The sequence below is a fragment of the Sorex araneus genome, chromosome 1 (assembly GCF_027595985.1).
Source record: "Sorex araneus isolate mSorAra2 chromosome 1, mSorAra2.pri, whole genome shotgun sequence".
NCBI lineage: Eukaryota > Metazoa > Chordata > Mammalia > Eulipotyphla > Soricidae > Sorex > Sorex araneus.
Window position 1 is genome coordinate 250,624,152 of NC_073302.1, and position 16,400 is coordinate 250,640,551.

Consider the following 16,400-nt stretch of genomic DNA (forward strand, 5'->3'; position numbering starts at 1 on the left):
CCACCCCCGCCCCCCCCCCCAAAAAAAAGAAGAGAATTCCTTCTGAATGTAAGTTAGAAAACTTGGATGAGTTCTTTAGGGGAGATAGGGGTAAGTTACTACCAGTAAAATGCTCTGGGGGCCCTGGGGGCCAAGAGATCAAACCAGGCCTCCCTCATGCAACACATGTGCTCCCAGCCCTTTGAACAATCTCTTCAACCTGATGAATCCTTTTATTCTTAAAAGTCTATGCTAAGCCTATTTTGTAAATTGATTCTGATAATAGGCTTCACCAAAGTGAAACGTGTATATGCATAGAGAATGAGCATGCCTATATGCACGGTAGCCCATTAAAAGGATTTCAGTTAGGACCAGAGACATAGCTCAACATTGCTGTGTGCATGCTTTGCATTCAGGTGCCCCACTGTATGTGTGTAGATTGTGGTAGATGGGTCCCCTGCCTATTGCCAGGAGATACCCCAAGCATGAAGCTGGGAATAGCCCTTGAGTGTAGTTTTGGACTACTGGGTGTGATGTCAGTGGGCCCCATGGGTGACTTCTGTGAAGCCGGGAGGAAAAAGTCACTTTCTCCCCATCCGCCTCTGCCACCCAGGACCCAAGGTTACTGGGTTCTTCTCGCCTCGCAGAAAAGAATTTCAGGAGTAGACAAGCAGCGACGTAAATAGATCTTATTTGGAGGGTTTTTAAGCTGTGGAGGGGGGGGAGTGAGAGAATAATGCACTCAAGAGAGAACGCGGGCTTCTGCAAGGGCACAGAGAGTCCCTAGACACATCCCAGCATTAGACGCGAAAGCATGAGAGTACACATCTCAAGAGGGGAGATATGCGGGCACCACATGTGAGCTAGCAGCACGGGCAGCATATGCGCGTCCTTTGTTCAAGGTAGCTTTATAGGGTTTTTCCAACCTGCCCCTACGTGGGGGGAGAGGGGGCTTCTACCTGGGTCAAAGCCCATTGCTAAGGAGGTGGGGGGGGGTTGGTAATGGTGATGGTCTTCTTTGAAATTCCTTTCCAGGCCTTTTGTTCCTGCTGGAGCTTCTTTTGGGTCTCTTACTGGTGCCAGGTGAGGCCCTTAGTTCCTGTTTTCCCTGTTTATTGCAAGGTTGGCTTTTGCCATTGCCTTGAGAGGGGGCCTAATCCTGTCTACCTGCCTACTTCAAGTGTAATCCAAAATGCAAATTTCAGACCAATAAAGGTGAAAGGAGTATCCACCTTTATTTCAGAAAGACCAAAACTCAATTTTGCTTGTAAATGTTTCTGCTAAAGCTTACACCGACTCAAAAGATACTGCAGTTGAGACCAGATTACTCCATAGATTTTGGTCTACACTCTCCTTAGCAAATTGGTTCACTTAAACCCCTGTCATTCCTAGAAAACTTGCTAGACGAATCAGCATATTGAACTTACACCGAAGCAAAATTTACTCACATATGGGATTTGTTTTATAAGAATGTAGCTTGTATTTCAAGGCCCAGGAAGTTGGCTCAGAAGGCAAGAACACTTGCTTGGCATGCAAGTGCCTGGGTTCAGTCCTGGCACCTCCTGATTTCCTGAGCAGTCCCAGAAACAGCACCTGAGAACTACAGGCTGAGGCCCAAGGTAGCGGCTGCTTATCTGGAATACATTCTTTTGTCTGTTGATTGCGGCAGGTGGGAAGTACAAGGTTAGGGCCAGAGAGGTCATACCTGCCTCGTGTGCAGCTGCAGGCTGGACGCTGTTCTAACCCTGCTATCACACAGGGTCACTGAGCACTGCTGGGTACCCCATCATCTCTGAATCCTTTGGTTATGAAAAAAGCTATTTAGTTTTACTTTTCGTAAAGAACTGAAGTTATTTACTTCACATACTGGGATCCATATGCTCCAATCCCCAACCCCACCAGGAATGATCCCTGAGCACCTCCAGGGGGCCCATAAGAATACAAAAGGTTGTATCCACTCATCCATTACTTAATCTTTTCCTTTGTCCACTTGATTTTTCTCTTTCAAATAGACCTTTGGTTTTCTTTCAGTTGTAAATCTTTCAGGATTTAGTCGTGACTTGACAATAGGTTGTTGGGAAGTAAATTTTCCACTGCCTCTATTTTCACTTTATTATGGAGCAGTGAAAAGTGGCTTCCCTTAAAGAGGCAACTTTGAGGCCCTTTTGCTGGTGCTCCCCTTGATATGTCTCTTCACTCAGTTCACCTAGAACATTCCCACAGTGATCCATCTGTTTGGAAATAGTATGGCCTGACACCTTTCACTGGTAACCTAGTCTGTATCAAACAAGTAGATTCACAATGAATACCGACTCCAAGATAAAGCTCTGCATCTATTTTCATTGATGTTTACTAACTGAACCTGGGTGCCCTATTTGTCTAATTGTCCCATGCAAGTCCACACCTATGGTTTTACTGACTGGAACTACTCCCTCTTCCTGGCCAGCTCTTCCTCTGTGATTTCACCTCATTCCTTCCTCCAGCGATTTGATACTCCTGTCTCTAGCAAGGCCTTTGGCACTGAGTCCTGGTGTGTGCACGCTCTCTCTTTCTGTCTTGTTCTCTTGCTCATGTTGCTGGGCAGTGATGTTAGTGAGTAGGCAGAACCATTGGCACATTAATTGCTTTAAAAACTGACAACTCTTTGGGGCTGGAACCATAGTGCAGCTGGTACGGCGTTTGTCTTGCATGAGGCCAACCCAGGTTTGATCCCTGGCATCCTGTATGGTCCCCTGAGCACTGCCAGGAGTGATACAAAAACAAAAATAAGTGATAACCATTAATGACTAAAAGTAAAATCCATATCTTACAGGATGTAGCTGCTGTTTGAGGACAGTATAAACTGTTGCATATAATTCTGTGCCTTTCCTTCATTCCTTTTTTCTCCTGAGACATAGTTTGTTGTTCTGTTTGTTAAGCGCAGCCTATTGACGTTTCATTTGATAACAATTTAAAAATTCTGTTCGACTTTTACAAACTTAGGATATCAACTAGGTGGATGGTGATAAGGTGAGGGTAGACTATGGAACTCTAGTCTGATCGTGATGTCAAGACTGTTCTGGCATCTCTTGAACCCTTTTGTTTTGGAATACTTATTTTTCTTTAAAAAAAAAGTTCTTTATTTCTCAAACTGGTATTGAGAGCTTAAATAACAAATGGATGCCAAAAACTATGAAACACCAGTTATCATCTTGGTTTAATACTTAGATTTGTAAAGATAGTTCAAGTCCCTGGGAGATCTTATCTTTTTTTTTTTTTCCTTCCTGGGTCACACCCGGTGATGCACAGGGGTTACTCCTGGCTCTGCACTCAGGAATTACTCCTGGTGGTGCTCAGGGGACCATACGGGATGCTGGGAATCGAACCTGGGTCGGCCGCGTGCAAGGCAAACGCCCTACCCGCTGTGCTATAGCTCCAGCCCCAATCTTACCTGTTTACAAATAAATCCCCACCCAGCACTAGCTACCAAGCAGCACTGTCAGCCCTGTTCCTGCCAGAGAAGCTCCGTGATAATTGGACTACAGTGGCAGCCTGATCACTACTAGGAAGATAGAGTTGCTCTCCCTTCTGCGTGGCTGGCCCAGGAGATTGAAAAGGCTGTGAAGGCCTGCCTTTGAGAATGTCAATGAAAGCCCCTCTCACCTGCCTAATTTATCTTCAGTACAATTCCCCTCTTTATTCTAATGCTCTTCTGGAAGTGTCTCTTAGCTCAGTGCAGTGACTGCCAGTCACATGCAGGCGCATCCCAGGGGAATTTCCAAGGGGCCACGATTCTGGGACCTCGATTCAGTGTTTCCTCAGAGTATGTCTGCTTGTCTTTTGTATCTGGAAGTGGAGTGGTGGGGATGATACAGTTACTTGCAAGACTGAGGAACAGTAAAGGTCAAGAATTATTGAGGAATTCTGTACAAGTGATTGTTTCAGTCAGTGACTGAGTTAAAAGGAAACATTTGAGCTCTTTAAAAAGAAATATTCTTTTTCTTTTTTTTTCTTTTTGGGTCACACCCAGCGATGCTCAGGAGTTGCTCCTGGTTTTGCACTCAGGAACTACCCCTGGCGGTGCTCGGGTAACCATATGGGATGCTGGGAATCGAACCCAGGTCGGCCATGTGCAAGGCAAATGCCCTACCCGCTGTGCTATTGCTCCAATCCCTAAAAAGAAATATTCTTAGGTAATTTTTTTCACGTTTATTTCAGAATACCTTAGTAGTCTTCTAGGTAGGCCTTACTGGCAAAGCAAAGCAAATACTAATAGCAATAATAGGATTATTATGACATTTTTGTGTTTAAAACCACTCTTCCAGGATGTTTGCACAGCCTGGATAAAATTCTGTGAAGCAATTGAGAAATTCTTTTAACAGTTTCTCAAATAGCATCGAACAGATTGAGTATAAAATACTTTGGTATCAAGATGCCTCCTGCTACTTTGTCTTTCAGTTAATTCTTACTTTGTAGCACCTGGCAGATGAAGTGATTTCATACCATGCCCAGGATGCGGGCCACCCACCAGCTGCACGGCATGACAATTCTGCAGGCGGACCTGCAGCCTTGGTAATTATAGGGCCACGGGTAGTAACCCCCCAGGGGTTCACAGATCTTCTGACAGTGGGTGTAGCTCCGCCTACATTCTATACAGCAGATTCCTTCATGATCCAGTCTCGGGTCGAACGTCATTCCTTCCCCTTCCTGCTGCTGTGAAACAAAAGGAAATTATTTGGATTTTCTCCATAATGACTTTATAGCATGTCCACTTTTTGCGGATATATATTTCACTACTATAGGAATTTTTTTCAGTTGTGCTTATGTGTCATTTCCAATTCTAAGGTTTCCTTCCCTTTGTTGTTGAGATGACTGGAGATTGCACCATGCTTGGTTGCAAATGCACCAGAGTCCGTGCCCGCTGAGGACCGCACTCAGCAAGTGCGACAAATCTGGGACTGAACTTGCAGCCTCATGCCCGCAGGATTGCCGGCTCTGCTACAGAGCCGTGCCTCCCAGCCCAAAATCACTTTTAAGTTTTCAATCTGTACTTGATTTTTCCCCATGCACTTTGTCACTGAGCCATGTCCCCAGCCCTTGTAACCTTTTAAATCAGAATTCCTTTTAACATAAAGGAATTCAGGGAGTGGGGATCATGTGTTTGCATGTTGGGAGATCTGGTTTCGATCCCGGGCATCATCTGGTCCCCTGGCCACCGACAGGAGCGACCCATGGTAGCTTGTAGGAGCTCCCAGCCTGGCTGATATGACTCCCCCAACTCTAGCGTGTAGGAACTTCAAGCTCCCTAATCTATTAGTCTCTCTATGGTTTTAATGAACCATTACCACTGAGTAATGACTCGTTTTAAAAAGGAAGCACGATTCAACAGCATTTCTGCCACTGCTAATTTTAACTTAGTTGCACACAGGTGCCTTCTTGTAGTAAAGGCTTCCAGGGCTCTTGGGAGCATGTTTTGAAATAACTGATCTAGGCTAAGAACCAATTGCTATGCCAGTTGCACTGGCTGGAAAAACTTGCTTAGCTTCTGCCTCCACTTCGACATTAAACTCTGAAGAAAAGTCACCATAAAATACACAAAAATTAAAGACATAAAACTTTCCTAGTAAACTGCTAGCATCTTTTTTTGTTAAGCCCACAGGTGGCTATGCTCAGGTCTTAATCCTGACTCAGGAATCACTCCTGGCAGGCTCGTGGGGACCGTATGGGATGCTGAGGACTGAACCCAGGTTGGCCGTGTGCAAGGCAAGCACCTTACCTGCTATACTGTCTCTAGTTACTATATGCCACATTTTAGTTACAGAGTTACATTAATAGAGCCAGAGAATGAACTCAAGGGGCTTTGCAAGCAGGAGGCCCAGGTTCAACGTTGGCATCACTTGGTTCCCCTGATCACAGCCAGGTGTCCCTAAAAACTTTAAGGTGAAAATCACAAAAATCTTTCATTTTTTTTACTATTGGTGAGATCACAGGACTGGGAGAAACTTGGCCCGCAACACCTATGTCTGGCTTTCCCGTTTATGGTTTTGAAGTGTGGATTCTGTATCCTCTTGAATGTGCTATTGTCTCACGTTGCCGAGAGGCCCCTATCATTAATGTAAACTCTTGATTCAGTTGAAACCTTTTCTGGAGGTAGCTGAACTTTGGGGGGAGCAGCACTAAACATAGGTTATGCTTGAGCAAACTGAGCTGACGGAAAAATTTCAAACTGGGAAGTAGGTAAGTGTGTAGAATTAACATTTAGATTTGACAGTGCTACCTTGCATCAAACCTTGGATTTTGTTATTTTGGGGATTTTGAGCCACATCTGGTGGTGCTCAGGGCTTATTCCTAACAGTGTCCAAAAGGACCAGATAATGGCCAGGGCTCAAACACCGTGGGTTGGCCTTGGGCTCTACCCGCAGTGCTCCAGCCCTACTGCTTGACTTTTTTGCTGAGGTATTTTTTTAATTGTAAAGTAAAATAATCGAAGGTGTAGCATGAGTATGTTAGAATACCTCCACAGTATTACACTGTTAGTATACCTCCACACAACCATGCTGCCATCACCACACCTAATAAAATTCCTAACACCATCTGACCAAGTTCATTAAAATATTGGTTTTTTTGCTAGTGACTTTCTACCATTTAAAAAATTTCTCAGGCTTTATTTTTCCCTGATCGTTCAAAATAGGTTGATCTGGGATAGCAGAAAGAAAACCACCTCATCACAGTGACAGACATGGGGCAAGGATTGGAGGGGTGGTGGGCGGGTTCTCACACACCTAGTGACTGAGGCATATCCTCAGCTAATGCTACAAGAAAGCTTTGTTAGGATGAAGATGCAGGGAGGAAATTTCAGGTCATTGCCCTAATACAGGTCCTCAAAGGACTGGATAAGAGTTGCAAGGGTGGGGGGTGGCGGCACTCGAGGGTTGCTCGAATGATCCAGAGGGGGCAAGTAGCAATCTGGGGTGTAATCGGAAGGCACTTTGTGTTTGTTTAAAGAAGGTAGATTTTCCAAGGAGGTTGCTTTGTGGGTTTTGTTTGTTAGTTTCTAAAGGTGCAGTAGGCCAACTAAGGTTAGGAGCCCCTGAACTAGATGATGGCAGGTGTTTTAGCTTAAAGCTCTATGTTTTATAAAGTGGACTAGGGGCTGGCGAAGTAGCGGATGCTACAGCAGGTTAGGTGCTTGCCTTGCATGCGGCTGATCCGGGTTTTATCCATTGCCCCCCCATATACTCCCCCAAACACCGCCAAAAGTGATCCCTGAATTCAGAGCCAGGAGGAAGCCCTGAGCTCAAGGTGTGGCTCAAAAAACAAAATAATAAAAATGGACTAGGAAGGGGGAGAGCTCAGTGGGCCCAAGCATGTACTTTGCAGCATCACATATGGTCCCTGGAGCAAGGAGCCAGCAGTAGCACCACCACATGTGGCTACCCCTACCCCAAAAATGACATAATAGGAGATTGTCAAAGAATAGAATCACTCGGGTCTGAAAGAAAGGCCAGCAGAATCACATCCCAGCCTGTAAAGAGCCGGATGCCCTCTTCCTTTGAACTAGATTCAGCTAGTCCAGCTGCCCAGGGAGTAAATGATATTAAATTTTCTGTTTGCTTATTCAGATTTTTTTCCACATTTCATTTTCATTCTTCGAGCTTTAGGGAATGAAGTACTGTGGTGTCCTGAATTTTCTGATAAGCCTTGGGTTATTTAAAAATACTTTTCCTCTAAATAATTCTAAAACATATTGGCCTAAAATGATGAACTAGAAAATACATTTGCAGCACATGAAAGTATGGAACTGAACAGGCTATATAGAGAAAATATATACAAATGACATCCGTTACACAGTTACAGGCTCAACAAACTACTAGAAAGATAAAATTTTATACCTAAAAGACTGGAAATATTTTACATTTTGATAACAAGAGTCTTGATTACCATTTGGAGTCACAGTGGTGTATGTAACTCCTTGGATAACAATTTGGTATCCACTAAAACATCAAATACAATTTCCTTTAGTCCAAGAGACTGATGCATCAGTACTTGTGTGAAAATGCATTACACTTCCACAGGTGTGCAAGAGGTAGAAGGCTGAATAGTACTGTCATCCCGTTGTTCATTGATTTGTTCGAGCAGGCACCAGTAACGTCTCTCATTGTGAGACTTGTTGTTACTGTTTTTGGCATATCCAATATGCCACGGGATTTGGGGCTACATCAAGCAATGCTGACCGCTTATTTCTGTGTCTGTGTACAGAGATCACTTCTGGTGGGGCTCAGGAACATATATGGTGCAATAGGAACTTGGTTGGCCATGCAAGGCAAGCACCTTAGCACTATACTACCTGTCTGACCCCAATAAGATACTTTTATTAAAAAAAAAGTTTTGTACATTCCTTTGTGAAATAATTTTAATTGCGGAAGTGTGTATGTATTTATGTATGTGTGTATACACACACATACACTTCTCCTGCAACTAGGACACACACACAGAGACACGCACAGATACATATTATGGGGGGTAGTGTTTGGGCTATACCTGGCAATGCTCAGGGCTCTGGCTCTGTGCTCAGGGATCATTCCTGGCGGTGCTCAGGGAACCATATGCAGCACTGGTGACTGAACTGGGGTCAGCTGTGTGCAAAGCGACTGTCTTAACCCCTGCAAAGCGACCCGAAAAGCGAAAGGTACCTGCAAAGCAAAAGCAACCTGCAAAGCAGAGAAACCAAGTGTCTTTCTGCCCAAGAAATGTATATAAGTTTTGCACTGACTGGAACATATATATGTATATATGTACATAAATGTGTATATATGCATATATTTTTTTCAAATAAGACATTAGTTACCCTCTTTTCACTCAGTGCAAAGTATAATGATAAATATGGTATATCTGAGAACATAAAGCATGCGAGCATCCTTACAAATGCCGTCTCTGCATTTAGTCTGAGTGTCTCCCAGCTGCACTGGGAACCTGGGGCAGGGTTTCTGCATTGAAGGCCTGGGAAAGGATTTTTTTTTTCTGCTTTTTGGGTCACACCCGGCAAGGCACAGGGGTTACTCCTGTCTCATGCACTCAGGAATTACTCCTGGCTGTGCTCAGGGGATCATATGGTATGCTGGGAATCGAATCCGGGCTGGCCGTGTGCAAGGCAAACGCCCTACCCGCTGTGCTATTGCTCCAGCCGCAGGATGGGTTCCTGTAGACGGCATGAATAAATAAAGTGGCTCTGAAGGAAGAAGGGAATCCTTTCTTTCTGCTACCTTCAGGGCACTCTTGGAAACAATTGATAATCAAATTCCTCATGTGAAACTTTTTTCTGTGGAATTTCCTGTGACTCTAAGACAGAAAACACCATTGATTTTTTTTTTTTAAGTTATTTGGTTTTCAGGTCACTCCCAGCTGTGCTCAGGGCTTACTCCTGGGTGTGCGCTCAGGGATCATGCCTGGCAGGCTCAGGGGACCATATGGGGTCCCAGGGATCAAACCCCAGTTGGCCACATGCAAGAAAAGCACCGATTTGCTACACTCTTTTAGTCCAAGAAACACCTTTGAATATGATTAAATCAATCAAAATTCTGCCCTACAGTTATTAAGTTTGTACCTTTTTATAAACTGCAACAAATCAAGATGTAAAATTGCAATATAATTATTATATATCAAATCTTTATATGCCAGATTCTTTATTTTGTTGTTGTTCTTTTTTGTTTGTTTTTTGGGTCATACCCAGCTATTCTCAGGAGGTTACTTCTGGATCTGCACTCAGGAATTACTCCTGGCGGTGCTAGGGGACCATATGGGATACCGGGGATCGAACCCAGGTCAGCCGCATGCAAGGCAAATGCCCTACCCGCTGTACTATCACTCTGGCCCCTGTATACCAAATTTTTATGTGATATAGAATAGGAAAACACTGAATGTTTCTTCTCAGAATATACAAAATATATAAAAGTATAAAAATATGCAAGATGTGAAATACATGTAAAATGTATTTAAAACAAATATAGCACTGCACTGTCCTCCCGTTGCTCATTGATTTGCTTGAGCGGGCACCAGTAACGTCTCCATTGTGAGGCTTGTTGTTACTGTTTTTGGCATATCAAGTACATAAAATAGAAATTCTATTTTATGCTAATTTGAAATAGAAAATATTGCCAGGTGCTGCTAGGGTTAAGAGCCTGCAAATCAGCCCGTACGCACGTGGTAAGGGTTGTCTGGGTTGAAGGGCTCCGAGTCCTCTTGAACGTTGGGTCTGGTCTCATTATTTGCTCCTCCAGAGCCTGGGTTGCCCCTTGGTCCACCGGCGGGTCTTCTTGTGGCAGTTGTAACAATTTTTCTTACCAATTCTCTTCTTTCTCTCCGGATTCCTGCCCCCACAAAATTGCTGTTAGTTCCTTTGCTGAATTTTCAAGGGCATTTTGTGCTTATCAGGGTGCAAAACAAGGAAAAGGTCTCCAGACCCATCCACCACTTGCCGCCGCTGCTGAGGCTGCGCGGAGGGCTGGAGAGCTCAATGAGCTGCACACAGGAGGCTTAGCTTCGATACTCGGCACCACACAGTTCCCCGAGCACCAGAAAAAAAGTTTCCTGGACAGTTGTTGGTAAAGATTCAATGAGGACAACATGCAAAGTTCTAGACCGAGCTAGGCTCTCACTCACCTGACTGTCCCGCCGACATTCCCTGTCCCTGACAGTACTGCTCTGTGACACAGGAGTCCTGCCAGCTTAAAGATCCCAGGGGGCTTCTCTCAGAATGAGGAGGGTGGGTGGATATTGATGTGTCATGACTGAAACGCCTGCCTTGCAAGTGTGAGGCCCTGAGTTCGATCCTCAGTGTCAGCACATGTGTCACTTGAGTGAAGTGGGATGCTGGGAAAGATACTGACTGTGCCTGGGAGCTCTGCTGGGTGTTAGCTGGCACCACACACACGCTTCCTGCAGCCATGTGCAGACACAGCCAGAGTCTGGCCCTCGGAAGCACAAGGAGAACAACCACATGGGAACTGCAATGACCCCATGACAGTTGTGTGTGTGTATGTGTATGTGTGTGCATGTATGTGTGTATCTTTATGTGAAAGACTACATACGTTGGTCATCTGAGCAGCAGTATCAACAGAGGGAAGGGATGAGAGAGGGACCAGTTAATTAGGTAGTGGGGAACCAGGCATCCTTAGGGATTTTTATCTTCCTGATTTTTGTTGTAGAACGTGGCTGCATTTATGAGAGGACCCCAGGGCTGCATATTGCAGGGCGGTAGGGGTGGTCCTTCAGTTTTAACCTCTGTGATGTTCCATCTATGGCTTCCATCCATCAATGCCAAAGGAACTTCAAGGGTGCGTTGGGTGGTACCTCCTTCTCTGTTCTGAGTTATTATTTGCATGGATGTTGCAGCGATTAAACGTTTTAGATGTATGCCCAGAAAAGAAATGAGAAAAAGTATGTGTATGTGCATGTGGGTCGTACTCTTGGGCTGTGAGGTGCCTTGCCCCACGTTGGACATGGGAGCGAGCTCTTTTCCCAGGGGAGAGAGCCCTCATGCCACCAGGCCTCCTGGCACTGCCAGTTGCACTGTTTCCATCCCAGTGCCTTTGCCTTGCTCCTCACTTCCCTCTAATACCTTCCATCAGTGCTCCTTTACTATCTTCCCTTGCTACAGTGTAAACAGCTGGAGAGCATGGATTCTTGTCCTTCCTCTTTACCAGTGGGCAAAAAGAAGGATGGCAAAGTGGAGCAAGGGTTGGTGCCTCTCTCCAGCCCAGAGAGCAAGGGCTGGTGCCTCTCTCTAACCCATGGGGCCTACATGTTCGCCTGGGGTCCCCCTGGCCCCCTTCCAGGCAGCCACTGCTGGAGGCTTATCACTTGCCTCCTCTTTGCCTGGCTTAGAAAAGCAGGTCGCCATCTCCCTTAAAAACAAAACAAGGGGGGCTGGAGCGATAGCACAGCGGGTAGGGTGTTTGCCTTCCACGCGACCGAACTGAGTTCAGATTCCCAGCATCCCATACGGTCCCCTGAGCACCACCAGGGGCGATTCCTGAGTGCAGAGCCAGGAGTAACCCTTGTGCACTGCCAGGTGTGACCCAGAAAGCAAAAAAAAAAAAAAAAAACCAGAACAAGGCTTCCGTGTACAAACCTCTTCATTCTGGCAGACTTAGAAACCTGATGTTCTAAGCAGATGGGCAAATATGCACAAAATTTACCATCTTCACTTTTTGCTTATTTGGTTTGGGGGCCGCATTCAGTATAGTGCTGGGTGGGGGAGGTCCTGAGTGATGCTCACACATGCGAAGCTCTTTCCCCAGCCCCCACTTGGACCTTACTTATTTTGACTTGGGGACTATACTTAACAGTGCACAGGGCTTAACTCTTGGCTCTGTGCTCAGAGATCACCCCCAAAAATAGCTCAAAGGTGTGCACAACTTAGTGCCGAGCCCTAGGGACCCCTCACTTATTTTTCACCGTGCTTAGGAGCTGAGGTTCAGAAGCCTGAAACCTGCAGAATCATTACCTCTGCCCACAGCCTCTTCCAGCTGTCCCATAATTCTAGGTTTGAGCATAATAAAGATTCAGCAGCATGACAACCTCTTAGTCCCTTGATTCTACACCTTAGCATTTTTTTTTTTTTTAAGTAACATTGGAAAGAGCAAAGTGAGATAAAGGGCTAGAGCAGAAGGGAGCAAGAGACGCATAAATAAAAATATCTGTGGTACTCTTGTCACCTCCCCCGAGTCCGGCCAGCCCTCTGCTCCAGCTCTCCCCTCTGCTCTCCTTGCTGTCACATTCCTCCCTGAGACACGGTGACACTGGGACAGGCTGCCCGGCTCCTCTCTGATTCCAGGCGTGGCCTGTGGAAGGCCTCGCAGGATCCACCCGGGAACACGGAGAAAGACCCGCAGAGAAAGAGAATGCAGACGCTACCTTTCGGATATGTGGGTCTAAGCCAGAAAATAGGCAGGTCGCCACAGAGCTCCAAGACCTTGGCGCTCAGGAAGCTGCTATCCTTCACAGGCTGGTCTACGGCCACCCAGATCAGAGCATTCTCTTCATATTTAACCGGCATGATCTTCCCTTCCTGGAAGAAGCACCAAGGAAATGCACAGAGTTAAGTTAGGAGGACACGGAGGAATCTGCGTGGGGCTGGAGAGAGCATGGTGGGTAGGGCATTTGCCTTGCATTTGGCTGGCCTGGTTCTGATCCTTAGCCCCACAAAGGATCCCCATAAGTCCCTCGAGGAGAGACCCCCTGAGTTCGGAGCCAAGAGTAAGCCCTGAGTAAGTGCAGCTGGGTATGGCCTCCAAACCAACATAATAATGAGTGATGTAGTAGGAAAATGATGTTGTTCATTTGTTTGGGGGCTACACTTGACAGTGCTCAGGGGCAACACTCCCAGTTGGGTGCTTATAGAGATCACTCCCGGCAGTGCTCAGAGGACCATGCGGAGATGGGGATCAAATTAGGCCTCCCACGTGCAAAGCACGCTCTCAGCTGCTCAGGCTGTCTCCTCCCCAGCCCCAACCCCCGCCCGGCAACAACAGACAATTCTATCCTATTAAAATGTCAGTACTTTGTCTGGTCCTTCCTTTTTTTTTTTTTTTTTTTTGATGGGATTTTATTTTTTTCTGGTAAAGTTCTGTCAGTGCTTTATAAATCTTGGACATTAACCCTTTATCTGATGAGTAATGGGCATCTCACCTAAGCGTGAAATAAATAAACATCGTAGGGGTATAATAGATGCCCAAAGGCAATGGACACTGAGAACTGGTCTTCGGTGGAAACTTAAGCCCCAAGGAAGGGAACAGGTGGGGATAGGAATGGGTGGGGGACACCGAGCACAACACCAGTGGAAGGAAGTGGACGAGTGTGCGATGCTGGAATGTTTTCTGCACGAGTCTCTGTCATTAATAGTATTCTAAATCACTGGTGCCTAAAGTAGCACTGTAGGGCCGGAGCAATAGCACAGCGGGTAGGGCGTCTGCCTTGCACGCGGCCGACCCGGGTTCGATCCCCGGCATCCCATATGATCCCCCAAGCACCGCCAAGAGTAATTCCTGAGTGAAAAGCCAGGAGTAACCCCTGAGCATCACTGGGTGTGACCCAAAAGAAAAAAAAAGTAAAGTAGCACTGTTGTCCCTTTGTTCATCGATTTGCTCAAGCGGGCACCAGTAACGTCTCCATTGTGAGACTTGTTGTTACTGTTTTTGGCATATCGAATAAGCCACGGGTAGCTTGCCAGGCTCTGCCATGCAGGCTCTATTCTCTTGGTAGCTTGCCAGGCTCTCCGAGAGGGACGGAGGAATCAAACCTGGGTTGGCCATGTGCAAGGCAAACACCCTACCACTGTGCTGTCACTCCAGGTGCCTAAAGTAACATCTTGAAATATGTCCTTAGTGCCTTTGCCCATGCACATGCCCCCTACATCCACTTTAACTTTCTCATCTCTTCTTTGTATCTCCTTCCTTCCATATAGCCACCCCCGACCCCCCACCCCCTACCTTCGTTCTGCCTTTTGATAGCTGCGATGTGAATATGAGTGTCCTGAGTAGAAGTGAAAATTACTTGATACCAACTCTGAGATTTAGGTTAATCTGATGTTTTTGATCAAAGATGTTTTTGAGGAAAAGCAATTGAATGGACCCCGGACTCCTCTAAAGGATGGAGGAACCTTTCATTTGAAGTGAAAATCCTTCGGGGTTTTGTTCTGCAGCTTCCGAACAACAATGGAAAAACAAGTGATTGGTTCTTTAATGTCTTCAGTTCAAAGTATTATTTAACATAAACCATTTCTACATTTCCCAGCTCTCGCTAAACATATTTCAGATGTTCCTTGCATCAAGCACACCACTGAGATTTCAAAGCTAAACCCTGGATTTACTCCTACAGCGAGATGCTGAGAACAGTTTGATAACCCAGGAGACAAATTTATTTTGCCAGGTTGTTCTTCTCATGTATTTATTAGTTTGCAATAGGTTGGAGAAATTAAAATGTTTTCTTCTTATTTTTAGCTAAAAGCAGCATTTCATTTATGCTTTCTCCCCCAGGCTTATGGCTGCATTAAAACAACTTAAAAGTTATTGGAGGCAGCTAACATTCAGGTAATCCAGTTATTTACCTTAAATTAAATGGCTCCATCCAGGAAATGAATACTCTCTGGGCATAGTAGCTTTTAGAAGTTATACAAAACTGATGAAAATTTTATGAGAGCAAGTGATGCATAAATCGACCCCATCATAATCTAAAGCACTGGGTGGGCGGTGGGGGGGGGGCGGTGGAGAAGGATGGGCACCCCTCCACCCCCGGCCTCCTGCTTGTGAGGAGTGGGAGGGAATTATGGAGGGGCGCCTTGCCCACCCTCCCAGTCTCCTTTCTCCCTCCCTTCCCTTGCAACACAACCCAGCTTTTGCTTGAGGCAACCACACTGCTCTTCCCATGAGGCAGACGTGCTTTCTCAGCTTTCTTGAGTGCCAGACACCCATCCTAGCCAATGAGATCTGTGCTGAAGCTGGGGACTTGGAGAAGCCTGCCTTTCTGGTGAAAAGGAAGTCATCCTTGGCACCGTTCAACCTTTCCTGACTTCCCTTACTTGAATATGTGGTTAATGTTTGGAACTGGAGCCCTCCCCCTCCCCCCTAAGCCTGTCCCCCTTCCGCACCTCCGCCCTGCAGCCCTCAATATTCTGGGCTACTGGTCACTGAGCCCAGGCTGCTGCCTACCCCCTGCTTAAGGTAGAGGAAAACATCCCTGTTTGCTTAAGGCATTTTGAAATGTCATTTTCTCCTACTGACAGGCAAACACATTCCTAATTCATACAAACATTGTCTGAATTTGGTTTTGTTCACCAGAGGATCCATCATGCACAGTATAAACAACTAAAACACAAGAAAAATAATCTACCTCGATGGAGGAAGAATCTGATGCAAAGAATTTAAACCAGGGCTCCCCGAGATGGCACCAAGGGCTGCACCCGTGCTTGTGGGCAGGAGGCCGGGCCAGGTTCCCCTGGCACCCCCGGAGTGACCCCAGAGCATGGATGGCAGACAAACAAAAAAACAAAACAAACACCCAAACGCATAAAACCCCCCAACAACTAAGATTTAGATAACTATTCATCATAGTGAGTATACAAATTATTTTAAATGATTGATATTTGATAGTGAAAGGGGAAGCTGTGTGAAATATTCAAAGACAAAAGGTTCCTAAAATTATAATCAAAATGCATCTGAATAATCAACACATTTCATTTTTATTAATTTTTTCGGCAGTGCTAGAAGCTACTCCCGGCTCTGTTTGAGTTTGCTCCTACTGGTATTTGGGGGGCCCCCATAGAGCTGGGTTGTGAACCCCAGTCTCCTGCTTGCAAAATATGTGCTGCAGCCCAGTGAGCCATCTCCCTGGTCCTAATCTACACTTTTATTGGGGAGCTGGGAGTGTCACACCCAGAGTGCTCA

The 16,400-nt window shown here is 45.8% G+C and overlaps 1 protein-coding gene across 3 annotated transcripts in view; it reads right to left on the bottom strand.

The window, feature by feature from the left end:
• Positions 1–3,500: 3,500 nt before the first annotated feature.
• Positions 3,501–16,400, bottom strand: part of CNMD (chondromodulin) — a 30,235-nt gene continuing 17,335 nt past the window's right edge. Inside the window, exons 5-8 of one of the 3 annotated variants that reach the window (XR_008627950.1) lie at positions 12,874–13,027; positions 10,159–10,325; positions 8,500–8,594; positions 4,590–4,671 (exon numbers count right to left, since the gene is read on the bottom strand). Coding sequence is in view for 2 of the 3 variants with exons in the window: in XM_004604604.2 (XP_004604661.2) it covers positions 4,456–4,671; positions 10,159–10,325; positions 12,874–13,027 (537 nt within the window). In the remaining variant the exon portion in view is untranslated. Of the gene's footprint in view, positions 4,672–8,499; positions 8,595–10,158; positions 10,326–12,873; positions 13,028–16,400 lie in introns of all 3 variants that reach the window. The other 2 variants (XM_004604605.2, XM_004604604.2) reach the window with 2 other exon arrangements.